This window comes from Tyto alba, unplaced genomic scaffold (genome assembly GCF_018691265.1).
Source record: "Tyto alba isolate M040663 unplaced genomic scaffold, T.alba_DEE_v4.0 Super-Scaffold_26, whole genome shotgun sequence".
Lineage (NCBI taxonomy): Eukaryota > Metazoa > Chordata > Aves > Strigiformes > Tytonidae > Tyto > Tyto alba.
The window spans coordinates 1,316,430-1,330,317 of NW_024881300.1; the positions used below are offsets into that span (position 1 = coordinate 1,316,430).

A 13,888-nucleotide genomic window follows, 5' to 3' on the forward strand; every position below is an offset into this window, starting at 1 on the left:
GCCTGAACTACAGTGGTCCCTAATGCAGAGACCCTTCAAGTCTTGCTGTTTAGCGCTTGAGCTCAGCCTGAGCAGACCCAGATCAAAACAGAGCAGCACGTGCTGGGCTCTGTAGAGGTCTCTGTGTTAAAGATCAAGGTGGCGGGTGTCCTCAGCTGCGTGACTCTGGCCGTGTGTGGATGAAGAGCAGAGTGTGAATCCCCTCCCATTAGTAAAGGCTAACACTGTCCGGTATTGCAAGTGATGTCCTCTCCCCTGCTGTTCCTTCGTAGTGACCATGATGATGAAGTTGCAAGCTTGGCTTCTACATCAGGTGGATTTGGTGCCAAAGCGTCTACGCAGAGGCTGCCTGTAAAGGACTGGAAAGCCAAGGCATCCCCTCGGGCTTCCCCAAAGCTAAAGCGGAAGGGCAAGAAAGATGACGGGTACGCTGGGCTTGCTGGAATACAGGTGGCTGTGGGAGCAGCTGTGCAGGGCCACAACCTGACGTAGCCGTAGCGGCGAGACCAGGGTCTGAGGCTGGGCAGTGGCCAAGTGCTCCCAGCCCTCGCCCCATTTTGCAAATGGCAGTGACCCCACAGAAAGTGTCGCTGGTTACACAGACACTGACTGCCACTCAGGGGTGTGGGAGTAGGCTCCGCACCACTCAATCCAAAATACAGCCTGGGCTTCAGAAGAGTGTGTGGGAGGTCAATTGCACGTTGTAGGGGGACACTGGATCCGTTTGCTGGTTTCAGTGAAGGCTTCATTGGAACTGTGACACTATGAGTGTAGCTTAATGTGGCCTCCATTTCTGGTTGGCTGCTGAACGCTGGCACAGTGCCCTTGTTCAACAATATCTATCGTTTGGTACCTGCTTGCTGCTTTTATGTGTTTCTAAACGTGCCTATATGAATGTCTGGTGAATGAAAATTGATGACTAGAAAGGTCTGCTCGTGGCAAATTGGACCAACCTGTCCGCATTAATGCGAGGAGAGCAGCACAGCTTCTGCACAAGGCTCTCTTTTCTTCTTGTGTTCCCATAGCTCCGTGATTTGAATCTCTGGCTGTGCAGATTACAACAAAGATGGGCTATGGCATTAAGTTTCTGGCTGTGGTCCTCTACTGTGCCACGCAGAAGCCCTTAGCCTCAGAAGTGCCTTTTATGTTTCCTGCCTCTGTCCTTTTAAAATTGCTGAATGGATGCTGTCTGGGAAAAGCAAATGTTTACTTTCCTTCTGGTAGCGTATGAATATTCATAGATTTGTGACTTTGATGGAGACATGCAATATTAGTGGCTCAGTTCAGTGTTTATTCTGCTGTATATGCTGGAGGGCATCACTAGTTTCATCACCTTGAGAGCTGAAATCCTTCTAGATGATTTGCAGCTCATTAATTCTGTATTAAAAAAATGGGTACTTTGTTTTCTTTTGTAAAATGTCAGGAGACCTTCAAAGCTGTTTGGCAAAGCTTTCCCTGGCTTTGAATTTGGACAAAACTAAAAAATCAGTGTGTATTGTTCTTTGTAATAGTCCTCATTAAGATTTGGTTCAGATCTTCTCCCTGCGAAGGGATCAGTCTGTAAAACACTTCAAGGCCTGTGGATAGTGCCAACGATGGAGTCATAGTGCTGTAAGGACTGGGATTTCATCACCTTCCTGTCACTCTTCATGTTATATGAGGCAAAACGGAAGTATGAGCTGGAGTGTAAAATCTAAAGCAACCATAAAATGTGTGATCTGTTTTGGCAGAAGACTGGGATAATAAGAGTAGTTAATTGACATAATTGGATTACTGCTTTTTTTTTTATTATTATTATTTCCAGGGATGTAAACCAGTCACCAAGATCATCTAACAACCAGGTGAGTCAGAGCTGTTCTGCAGTCCTTCCCAAGGGCATGATGCTTCAACTCTATTTACTGTCTTACTAAAGACCTGAGAGAAAGTTCATCCCAGTTCCTTGAAGTGCCACAGAAGTTCCTCCTGTGCCCGAGCAGGCTGAGACAGGGCTGCGCTTGTGCTTGGCATTGCTCTGATCTCCGACTTGTGCAGCAGAGAAGGAGCTGCTCAGTGCTAGCCAGACTGATGGCTTCCTTCTCCCCTTTGCATATCCATGTGCATTTCTGTGTTCTCAAAATCCCTGTATCATCCAAGACACTACCACTCATTTCCACTTCCCTGCTGAGATGGCTTACATGCAAAGTGTGTGTCACGGTCGGACTGGCCTGTTGGAATTTTTATCCCTGTTGATAGTACCTTCAGATCTGGCAAAAAATGCTCTCAGCCAAGTTGTGTACGCTTCTTACACTGCCCTTGACGTGTGTGCCTCCTTTAGATACTTCGAGCAGGTGAAGAGACAACAAACTATAGATGTATACTTCTCCAGTCGTTTGCTTATTCAGAAATAAGTGAAAGAGCTGAAAAAGTGCTCTGGGAAACCCCCTTCGTACTCTACTGGTTGCACAGCTCTTTTCTTCGGTGTTTGAGGTTGTTATTTACATTCAGAGGCATAAACATTCTTTCTCAGTACCTGACCAAAAGTGAATAGGAACTGTTTTCTTCTGTTTTTTTAGATGCCAGAGCTTTGAAAAGAGTCTTGAATCTAAACAGTTGAGGATATTCTAAGCCACCATTTATGAATTCCATGTGGAAACTTCGTGTACCTTTATCAGTTTATTTCTTGGGACAAAAGTCTTAGAAACAGGCATTAAGCTGGCCCTGCTTTTCTTCTTTAGGTGTTACACTTCAGTTGACCTAGTCAAGCTTTTTGCAGGTATTGACCTCGGATCCTGCTTGTCCTCTCCACGCACAGGTGTCACTGGAGTTCCAGGATGAGCTGATGTGCATATTGAGGAGCCAACAGCGGGAGCTCTCTGAGCTGCGTCAGAACCAGATGGAGCTGCTGCAGAGACTCACAGATCACCTTGATGCCATCCAGAGCTCCCTTATGGGCCACGTGGAGAGGGTGATGGACTCCCAGCAGGAGCAGGAGCGTATCCTTCTTTGCAAATGTTGCGTGGCAGTTAAGGATTGGAAGGCAGACTAGAGACATGAGGAAGGCCAAGAAAGTTTGAGGATTTTGATAGCGTGGGCCATAGGAGCAGTAAAATTAATTGCCTGGCTGCAGTATAACTATTTCAGTTCCTCTCGGTCCCTTTCTAAGAGCAAGAAACTCAGAAATAGAACAGAGAAGAACTGATACTTTTCCATGCCATTAAATCTTCTAGTTACTCATTAAGACCACAAATGCTGCAACACTGCAGTAGTCTAGAGGTGTACCTAATACATCATCCTACATCAGGCAGTGGCCACTTGCACAAGGGCAATTATGGGATGATCCTTTCCTTCCTTTCCTCCTTAAGGCACGTCGGTACTTGCACCAAAAATAGCATCTGACTGCCATACAGCATAGCTGAATATAGAATGGAATTGTCTGTACCCATATATACATGTGGTGGACCACAGGTCCCTTATGCATTGTCTGAGAAGTACTTTCTTTTGGTGTTTTCAAACCTGGTATCCAATTATTTTTATTGTATTGTGAATAGTCAGTTCCTGTACCTATTTTGCTGCACTGAATTTGGTCATGTTCCCCAAACTGAGCAGCTCTAGCCCATTTCACGTCTGCAGCCACTCAACTTCTCATGACATGACAATGATTTCTGTTTTCTCTATTAATTAGTCTTGGATTTTCCTTTTTGACCATCAGGCTGATATTTTCATAGATAATTCACATAGCTTTCTACTGAAGTTCGGAGTCTAGAGCCGTATTGTAGTACTAGAGTAATTTTTTGATATCTGCACTGAATTTTGTCAGCAGATGAATTGTCTTTTCACTGTTCCGTTGGGGTTGTTGTTTTATGTGTTTGTTAAGACGTACATGCGTCTCAGAGTTTGTGCGTTGGCTCCTTCAAAGAGCTTGGATGCTTCATGAGGTATGACTAGCTTTTATTAAGTCTTGGTTTGCTCCCGTTCATTGTATCACTTATGTCCACCAATTCCATCCTGTAGAAACTATTTACTGATTTGCTTTTTATGGATATTGAGCTTCTTGGTTTCTTTAGTGGTTTTGGCTGGGATGGAGTTAATGTTCTTTGTAGCAGCTGGTATGGTGACCAACCTTGTTAACCACTGATGTTTTTGCTATTCCTAAACCCTGTCAAGGCCTTTTCTGTTTCTCACACTGCTCTACCAGCGAGCAGACTGGGGGGTGGGCAAGAAGTAGGGAGGGGACACAGCTGGGACAGGTGACCCCAGCTAACCAAAGGGACGTCCCATACCGTGTGACATGCTCAGCAGTAAAAGCTGGGGGAAAGGAGGAGGAAGAGGGGATGTTTGGAGTGATGGTGTTTGTCTTCCCAAGTCACTGTTCCGTGTGATGGAGCCGTGCTGTCCTGGGGATGGTTGAGCACCTGCCTGCCGATGGGAAGTGGTCAATGAATTCCTTGTTCTGCTTGGTTCACACGTGCAGCTTTTGCTTTACCTATTAAACTGTCTATCTCAACCCATGAGCTTTCTCACTTCTACTCTTCCTCTTCTCTCCCCCCATCCTGCTGCAGAGGATCGAGCAAGTGGCTGCGTGGGGCTGAACTGCCTACAGGGGCAGCTAAGTTAACTCACGACATGTAGGGAACACTACTGTTGAGCTGCTTCTAGCTGTTTGACTTTTCTACCACGCCTTCCAGAGCTCTTCTCTCACCCTGATAATTTGTTTAAGAGCACCCTGTTGTTTACAGGAACACATCAGCAATGTTATTAAACCCTTCTTTCACTAAAGCTGTAAATTTGCTCTTACTGAGCCTCTGGAGGTGAGGCTAGTGTTCATCTTTGTGGACCGGAGTGTTGAGGATAGAGAGGAAATCTGCTGCTTGTGCTCCTTAACATGCATTCTCATTAGAGAGAAGACTAGACCGAGCGCTGACGGAAGGACAGCAGCGCAATGGGCAGCTCCAGGAGCATCTGTCTCAGCAGATCTCTCAGACCCTTTCCACTGCTGTGTGTAACCGTCTGGAGAGGACCATTCGCGAGGAGATGAAGAAGACCGTACCCCAGTGTGAGTGTTGCTGCCGAGGTTTGGAAGGTGGATCCCTATAGTTAACCCTGTAGGGATTGAAAGTGTGCTGCGTAAAAGTGCTGGCACTGTGTGAATTGGGAGTTAAGTTGCACGAAGGCTAGCCATTGCGCTTTAAAGCGTTGTGGGCTTCGCTGTAATCTGAGGAGTTGTGGTTTGGAAGGAGCATGAGGATCCCTCTCAAGAGAACGTGGTCTGAATTTATGTTATAATCCATAAAGCTTCTGGAGTCTGTTCGGTGGAGGAAGGCAAAAGAAGCTGATGAGTTTGGAAATGTTAAGACCTGACTGGAGCAAACTCGAGCTCGTCTTTGCCCTTCCTTGACGCACTGGCACCATCCATGTAAGGAAACGTTCAAAAAAGTGCTGATGGGGAAGCCTTCTGCAGCCAATAGTGTCCACCATTCTGCTTGTAGCAGGGCTGCCTGCTATTCTAGATCGGGTCAGCTGTGACTTTGTTGGGGCAAGTCTTGAAAACCCTCAAGGTTGGAGATTCCACAAGCTCTCTGGTGACTTCCAGAGCTGTACCACCTTCCTAGCGAAAAGTTTCTCCTAATATCCAACCTTAGCTTCCCAAGCCAGAGCTTGTGACCATTGCCCCTTGCTGTGTCGTATCCAAGAAGAGTTTGACTTCATTTTCTTTTTTGGGTTTTGAAGTGTGACTCTAGGCTTAAAGCTGCAACTTTGTCATGTTTGTGTTGTGCCTAGGCATTTCCAAGAGCATGGATCCCATCTCTGGCCAGCTAAGTAACACTATCGCTGCCAAGCTCACTGCTGTTGAGGGGACACTGAAAGAGAGTATCACCAAGCTAGTGAAATCAAAGGTAAGGAGAACCAGACTGTAGCTTTTCCTGGGGACTTTGAGTTGTCACCTGCCTGGGTAGTAACTCCTCATACGTCTTCCCCTCACCTTTATCACCAGGTAAGGTCAGATTAGCTGCCAGCGGTCGAAACTCTTTCCTGGTCTCATCAGGAAAGCAAGCTTGTTGTATACTCCCCTGCCTGCTTTGCCTCATCAGCCTTTTCTTTCATTTACCAAGTCGTTCATTTTCTGCTGGAGTAGAGATTCTCACTACAGCAGTGGTTTTTAGGGCCAACTCAATCAGCCAAGTGGTGAAAGTTTGACTGGCTCTTCTGCTTTCTCCTCTCTTCTCCATTTCTACATCATTTAGGGAGCAGAAGCTTGTTACTTACCTTGGCAAGGAATGGTGGCTTGCGGGAGGGAAGCAGGGGAAGGGGAAAGGAGCCATGCCTGACAGTGCCACCCTTCCCTTGCTCTACAGGGAAATTGTGATGTTCTCAGGCAGCCCCTCAGCAAGCAGATGCCCTGCCTGCTGTAGTCACACTGCCATCTGGTCAGTGGAAGGAGCTGAGGGAATACACTTACCTACTGTGGGTGTGTTGCAGGGACCTACAGTGTTTGGTCACGTCTTCAGTCTGCAGCAGGCCATTGTTAATTTTCTGCAATCTCTTCTGTGTGTGCTTGTAAGAACCTTACAGATACAGTTGTGAGAGCAACAGCCGATACCCTGCAGGGGCCGATCCAGTCAGCTTACAGGGAAGCCTTTCAGAGTGTCGTGCTGCCAGCCTTCGAGAAGAGCTGCCAGTCCATGTTCCAGCAAATCAATGACACCTTCAAGCAGGGCACACAGGAATGTGAGTAGGTTTTCTTCTTTGAGTTTTCTCGGCACAGCATATTTGCATAAGTGGCTGACAACAAGTTGGCCTTACGTCTTTGCCTTTCAGAGCTTCACTGGTAACTGTTTAACTTCTTCATTTCACACCTGGGAAACGGAAGCAGAAGCGAGGAGATTTTTGTGGGTGGTGCTGTAAGAAACAGAGATTCACCTCTGGTTTTTGTAGCCCATGCAGCGAAACGCTTGGCCTCATTCTGTGAATCTGTGACTTCATCTATTGCATAGTAAAGCCCAGCTGTAGGATTACCCCATCCTGACATCAGGAAGATGATGGATGGAGAGGGTAGAAGTCCTGCAGCAAGGTGCTCATCTCAGAGGTAGCGGATTGGGGAAGGTTTAGAGAAGGGCTTGGGAATGATCAGAGGTTCAATAGTGGCTGAACAGTGTAGGCATGGTCAGTCTGGAAAGAAGAAATGTATACCCTTAAGTAAGGAAAACTGTACACTGGAGAAGGTCTTTCCTGTTCTCAGGCTTGGGATCCAGTTCCTTGGCCTTCTGAAAGGCCAGGCAGGCAGATACTACTCCGTGGAGCTGGTTTCTGAGCGGGTCTGAAGTTGGCTAGTGCTAACACAGCAACTTCTGCTGTACATAGATCTGCAGAGTGTCTTCAGCTGCTGTTTATTTTGCACCCTTCCTCTTCACTACAAGTCTCCCACAAGTACGTAGAGCTTACACTCTTCTTCCTTTTGGTCAGAGCAGTTGTTATGACCTGGACTGGGAGCCCAGGGAGTCGTAAAGGTTCCGTGATCTCCTCGGGTTAAATTAAGGTGAAACAACACCAACCAACTGGTTAAAATGTTTTACTTGTGATGGGAACAACTTGAACTTGGGAAAGGATAGTAAGCAATAGTAAGGAAAGAAAAGGAAAGGAGAGAAAGAGTCAAAGTATCTGGATCACCACCCCAGGTTCCAGTGTTGTCTCAGGTCCGGTAATCTCGGGTGGTGGGTGCACACCCAGCAAAGTTTTCTGTCGCCTTTTAAGTGCGTCTTCTCAGGGGATTTGCATGCTAGACCCAGAGGGGCAGGTATTCCACAAACGCATTTCCATGAGGGACGAGGGAAAGGTGGATCATGGGTTCTGTGTGTGCGTTGAGGGGGGATGGGGTGCACCAACCCCCTCGTCCAACTGCGTGGGTGGTCGTGTTCCCCACCACCACCTTTACTTCTTCCTCAGTTTTTGCCTCTTGGGTTATTGTCCAGCCTTTAGCTTATCAGTCTTTTTAGCCCTTCTTCAAGGGTACAGCCATAACTTAAAGTGTAGGCATTAACCCGACATCTGGTTTCACTTAGCCCATCTCCCCCACTTTGGGGTTTATCTAAGGAGTTTGGCAATACAACGGCAAGGGAGTGAAGCCGTGCACCCTTCGATACACTCCGCTTCCTTGGGCAGCGTTCCTTAGACTAATCAGAAAGGCCACAACTTGTCCTCGAGGCTTTCTGTCTCAATGAACGTTTGAGCCGTTAACTCCTCCAGTTCCTTGTACCAGTTCATAAAATATTTTAAAATACAGCTTTTTGATCTCTACAGACACGATTTTTTTTTTTTTTTTGGTCAGAAATGTTCCTCCTCTTTCTTCACTGGCATTGAACTCCATCACTAATGCAGATCACAGCTGACGCTGTGTATGAAATAAAATACCCTCACTCCCACCTTTCTGTTGTCCTGCACAAACAGTTCCTGTAAAGGTCTGTCACAAGATAACTCACAGCTTTGTTGCTGTATCAGGTAATCCTGCGCAATGGGGAGGCTGCAGGCAGGGTTTCTAGGTTAGCGTAACACAGCCCAAAACAATGTCTGTGCATTCTCTCCCCTCTCCTGTGCTCATACACTGGCTCAGTAATTGTTTCTGCTGGAGAACGTGTAGAGCCTGGCGGTTGGATTTCTGCCCTGACCACCTCCAGAGGTGCCGATGGCACAAACACCTTCCTCTCTGGCTGTTGCAGATATCCAGCAGCTTGAGACTCACTTGAAGAACAAGAAAGTACGAGAACAGGAGGCCCGGGACCCGCTGCTGAATCAGCTTCGACAGCTCATCAGCACCTTCCAGAGCACCACCGAGCAGCTGGCATCCACTGTCACAGCCAGTGTCCATGCTGAGGTCCAGCATCAGCTGCACATTATCGTGGGCAAGTAAGTTGGCGGCTGGACTCGTGGGGAGAGGTGGCAGTGAGAGGTATACATGTGCGTAACAAAAAGCTCTCCCTGCTAATTTTGGAACAAGGCATTTGCCACTGCAGGGCTGCTTGTTGGCTCTGTGCACAGTGTGATGAAGCGTGTGGGCTGGCGTAACTGCTGCCCTGTGGGGTACAGGACGAAGACCACAGAAGGTTTCGGACGACCAGCGGTATCACCGGTGCATCTGGGAGCTCAGGGCCTGCTTTTCACAGGGTGCTGTGTGCACGTTGGAGGACAGAAGGATGTAAGGCAGCCCAAAAATACACTTAATTCTGACAGACTATCCTGTTCTGAAATACTCTTCTGGTCTTTTGAAGGCTTTTCTTCTTAACTCCGTGTCCTCAGGGATACCGACAGTTTCTGCAGGCTGCTCTGTCCTCCCGACTGCTCTGCAGCAATTTGTGCTTGGCCATCCTGGTTTCGGGACGTGATCCCAGGGGTGCCTGCAGCATGTTCATAAAGCTGGCAGCAGTTTGCCAGGCATTAAGACAGTGACCAGCGGTCACCTGCGGGGCAGAATGCCCCTGTGTCTTTTAAGCCACTAGAACATATTTCAGAGCACATTGGGATCTTCAGTGCAGACCAGACTTGCCAGGAAGGCTACTGGACTAAATTCTGGTCTTGCTGCATGGGCTGTGCTTGCTCCCAGGGAAGTCCTGCTGTTCTACCTGTGGTAGATCAGGTTTGATGCTTTTGTACCCATGGTAAGAGGAGAGGATCCCAGCCCTTGGAGGGAAAGGTGTAACACACAGCAGGGGAGCCTGCCCCATGATCTGGTCTGCTGTGGAGAAGTCACAGGCTCAGTGAAAGTGTGTTCTCGTTCTAAAGGTGTCATCTGCACCTACAAACTGCATCTAACAGAGCTGATGTAAAAAGCTGGGCCTGTTCGGGGATAAACCCAGAGCTTAGTACCCTTGCTTGTAAGCCAGAGACATTAAAGATTTAAAACACTGCATAATGAGACTTAGTTCCCTGAAACATCGCTTTCCTGCACAGAATCCCAGCATTTTCCACCTGTGCCCTGGTTCATTGTGACGTTGGTCACATAGCTACCTTGTGCAGCATGTTTCCGATGCCAGCACCTCAGAGGCATTTGTATTAACCCTTTGGGAGTCACACTACAATAAGCAAACAAGCCTGTGCTTTCTTGCTGGTACAAGCTTTGTGCAGTGTTGTCCCTCAGCATTTCATTTTCAGAGATGCCTTTGGGTTTTGTTGTTGAATTTTTTTTTTTTTTTTTTTTTAATAGCATGCAGGAGTCTATTTTAGCCCAGGTGCAGAGGGTCATTAAAGGAGAAGTAAGCCTGGCTATGAAGGAGCAGCAAGCAGCTGTCACCTCGAGCATCGTCCAGGCCATGCGCTCAGCGGCCGGGACTCCAATCCCCTCTGCTCACTTGGATTTCCAGTCTCAGCAAACTCACATACTTCAGCTGCTCCAACAGGGACACCTCAACCAAGCTTTCCAGCAGGTACCTGGGCTTCCTGGCAGTGAGCATCGCTGCTTGTTGGGGGATGGAGGGGGGGGGGGGAAAGGGTTTACTGGAGGTGGGGACAGAATCCCGCAACAATTTATACAGGAGTTGACCAAAGAGACCCGTGGCAGCTTGAGGGCTGCAGTTGCACTCTCATGGAGGTCGAGCCAGAGCTGTGCAAGTTCCATGATTTGATGGCAGTTAAGTTCCCTCTTCCCTGCCCGTGCCCCACCAGGACAGCGTCAGCGCTCCAGTGAGCCAGAGTGTTTTGCCATCAGCGATGGCACATGGTGAGCAGCAGCTTCGTAAGCCTCTCCAGGCAGATCTACCAGCTGGGGCCTGACCTTGCCTTTGCCTTTGAATATGTAAGCAGATCTGTTGGAGCTGCTGCAGAAAAACTCCTGTGAGAATAATAGCAATGCTATGCCAGTGGGCTGGCGGAGGATGCGAACGTGGCCCTGCTCCATGCTGCCAACTGTAACCTGCTCCCCTCTGGTTGTGATCCTTTCCACTTAAAATGGACACGAGGTGTTCTCTGAGCATAGACAGAGCCCAAACACGGTCCTGCTTGCATGTACAGCAGGGTTTGCAGAGAATTCTCCTCCCAGAGGAGGCTGAGGAGTCGTTGCGCTGCCCCAAGGCAGAGGGCTGTCTCTGCTCTGTCCTGTCCCCCTCCCCTGCCTGTTGGTTCCTCTGCATTTCTAGCTGTGTCTTCCTTGCAGGCTCTAACAGCAGCTGATCTCAACCTGGTTCTGTATGTCTGCGAGACTGTGGATACTCAGCAAGTATTTGGACAGCACCCATGCCCGCTGTCCCAGCCTGTGCTGCTGTCTCTCATTCAGCAGCTCTCCTCGGATTTGGGTACTCGTACGGAACTGAAGTTGAAGTGAGTATGATCAGAGTACCAGGTCTGAACCTGTGCAGACCTGTTCCTGGCTCTGGCTTTAAATTCACTGCTTGGAAGTGGAAGGTGGTGCTTCGAGGAAGGTTGGAGCTTCTGTAGCCTGTTACTGGCGTGTGAACAACCAGTAATGACTTGGAAAAAGATGTAGGCGTTGCTGTGGAAAGTTTTACTGCCCAGAGGTAGTAGTAGAAGGGGTAGCCAGCTGTAGGTGCTGTTACCTCCTGGATTGTAGTCCGTAAGTAAATGTGGGCTGTGCAGCAATCTCCTAACCAAGGAACAATTCCCCTGGGGAGGTGAAAGGAGGGATAGTGCCCTCTTTCCTGGGTAGCTCAATATTCAGAGCAGCTTTGCTCTGTCCTCAATTCTTAACCCATCGCTGGACTTTGTGTCAGCAGTTCCTTGTCGTGACTGCCAGACAGATTCAGTGGGAGGTGGCAGCAGGAGCTACTGGAATTAATGTCTGTTAGATGCTCTAAGTAAAACTCGTGTGACAAGATAGTGACTGTGCTGATAACTTGCCACGAACATTTTTAGTGAGTGAGTCAAAACCCTGTTATCTGCGCTAAAAAATTAACTTGTTAAGGTATCTGCAAGCTTTAACCCTGGCTTGTATGGAAAATGACTTAAATTGAGTTTTTAACTCAAGTTAGCAACAGGAGTGAAGCAAGCCAGAAAAACTGAAGAAGAGCTTTAAGCTACAGATGAGCTGGTAATATGAGTTAAAGTTGCTGCTGTTAAGTTCAGGCTGATCTGCTAGTGAAAACCTTTTGCATTGACCACGTTGCCCTACTCTCAGGCTGCAGGTTAAACAGTTATGGCTTGTCTGAACTTAAGAAAGGCTTGTTAGTAAAATTCTTGCTTTTCCACCCCGCCCTTCCTAGATAGACATATTGAAAGACAACCTTAAATCTATTCCTACATGAAATAAGCCTCACTGCTGAGGAGTTTTACTGTCTAATAAGTGACTAATTCTGCTGATGCTAAAAAGTCATCGAAGAAAATATCTACAGAGCTGTGACCAGGCGTGGCCAGGGGCCACCTCCAGCTCTGTAGGGAGTTCTGGCTTGCTGCTGTGCCTGCCTGGTTCAAGCAGCCAGGTTGTGTTGCACGAACTGGAGGCTGGAGGCTAGAGGCTGCCCTTCCGTGTCGAAGAAGGGATAGGTGGCCTCTGCTGTGAGTCAGTAGTGTTTCTTTTCTGATGGTTGAACATGCAGCACTGAGGTTGGGTGGGTGGGGGAGCAGAATTGTGCATCTTCAGTGCTAAAATGAACGGAATCAACTTGGGATCACACGCTGGGTTTGGTTCTAACCCTGGTCTCTCTCCTTTAGTTACCTGGAGGAAGCAGTGATGCACCTGGACCACAGTGACCCCATCACCCGTGATCACATGGGCTCAGTCATGAGCCAGGTGCGGCAGAAGCTCTTCCAGTTCCTCCAGGTGGAACCCCACAACACACTGAGCAAGCCTGCCCGTCGCCTCATGATCATGCTCCACGGGCTGGTCACCCCCAGCATGACCTAGGAGGACCTGGCTACCTTGTGGGCTGCTCCATGGAAGCCCACCCAGCAGATCCAGTAGTAGGCTTGTATTAAGAGCTCTTGCCAGGAAATCTATCAACATGTGTGTGATGTGTCTAAGGCAAACGCCATCTGTGTATAGTCCCAAATAGTCACTGAACGCTCACTTGACTTATTTTTCCTAAATAGCCTCTTTTTGAGAGAGTTAAGTCTCCTCTTCACCTGCCCATCCGTCCCTGAGGCCTGGCTGGCAGTCCAAGTCTCATCCAGCAGGAGCTGTTGGATTTGTTACCCCTTTAGTTCGGAGGCTGCTGCTGTGAGCAGAGGAGGGGGCTGCACGCTGAGCCCCGAGCAAGGGGGCAGCCGGGGCTACATGCTCCTAGTTGACCAGAAACTAGTACCCGTGTCTTAAAACTCCTCCTCCCTGGTAGGGTGAGTAGCTGGGAGGATGTCAGCCGAATAGGAAAGGAGGTTTCATTTAGCTCCAGCTCTGCCCTGCCATGGCCGTGGGGTGCCCAGCCCATCCACCCCGGGGCAGGCAGGTTTGGGGAGGGGGGCTGTGGGTGCACACCCCTGGGGTGACCTGAGGAGGTGCTCCGGGTGGGGATGGCCAGGCAGCGGCCAGCTGCGTGAGCCCTGGGGGGGCCATCGCTTCCCGTGGGTGTTGGAGCATGTCCATGGTTCAGATGTTTGTTTTGATTTTACACCAGGGTTTTTCTTTTTATCTAAATTTTGAATTTTTTTTTTTTGGGGGGGGGGGGGATGGGGTGGGAAATAACATTAAGAACAATTCAATAAACAACTTTTGGAGAAAAAAAAAAAAAAAAAAAAAATGTTTGTGTTGCCCGCACAGCCTTTTGGCCCCAGGCCTGGAGCGTGGCCCGGTGGGCTGATCTCAGGCTGGAGCCTGAGAAGCTGCGCTTCTTTTTCCCAACTCCCAGCCTCTGCCGGAGCCGGCGCAGGGCTCTTCCCATCCCGGGGGGGAAGCGGGAGCCTTCCTTCTCGCTGGCGGTGCTCCGCTGCCTGCGGGGAGGAGACGCTAATTCTCTTTTTTATTTTCCCAGCAAAAACG

General features: G+C 48.6%; 1 protein-coding gene across 1 annotated transcript in view; it reads left to right on the forward strand.

Moving 5' to 3' along the window:
* EDC4 (enhancer of mRNA decapping 4) overlaps nt 1-12,987 on the forward strand; it is a 38,990-nt gene extending 26,003 nt beyond the window's left edge. The window contains exons 20-29 of the mRNA XM_032985380.2: nt 273-425; nt 1,805-1,841; nt 2,792-2,972; nt 4,877-5,032; nt 5,758-5,873; nt 6,540-6,705; nt 8,691-8,877; nt 10,172-10,391; nt 11,117-11,280; nt 12,628-12,987. Coding sequence (XP_032841271.1) covers nt 273-425; nt 1,805-1,841; nt 2,792-2,972; nt 4,877-5,032; nt 5,758-5,873; nt 6,540-6,705; nt 8,691-8,877; nt 10,172-10,391; nt 11,117-11,280; nt 12,628-12,820 — 1,573 coding nt within the window. The 3' untranslated portion in view covers nt 12,821-12,987. The remainder of the gene's footprint in view (nt 1-272; nt 426-1,804; nt 1,842-2,791; nt 2,973-4,876; nt 5,033-5,757; nt 5,874-6,539; nt 6,706-8,690; nt 8,878-10,171; nt 10,392-11,116; nt 11,281-12,627) is intronic.
* The last annotated feature ends 901 nt before the right edge of the window (nt 12,988-13,888 follow it).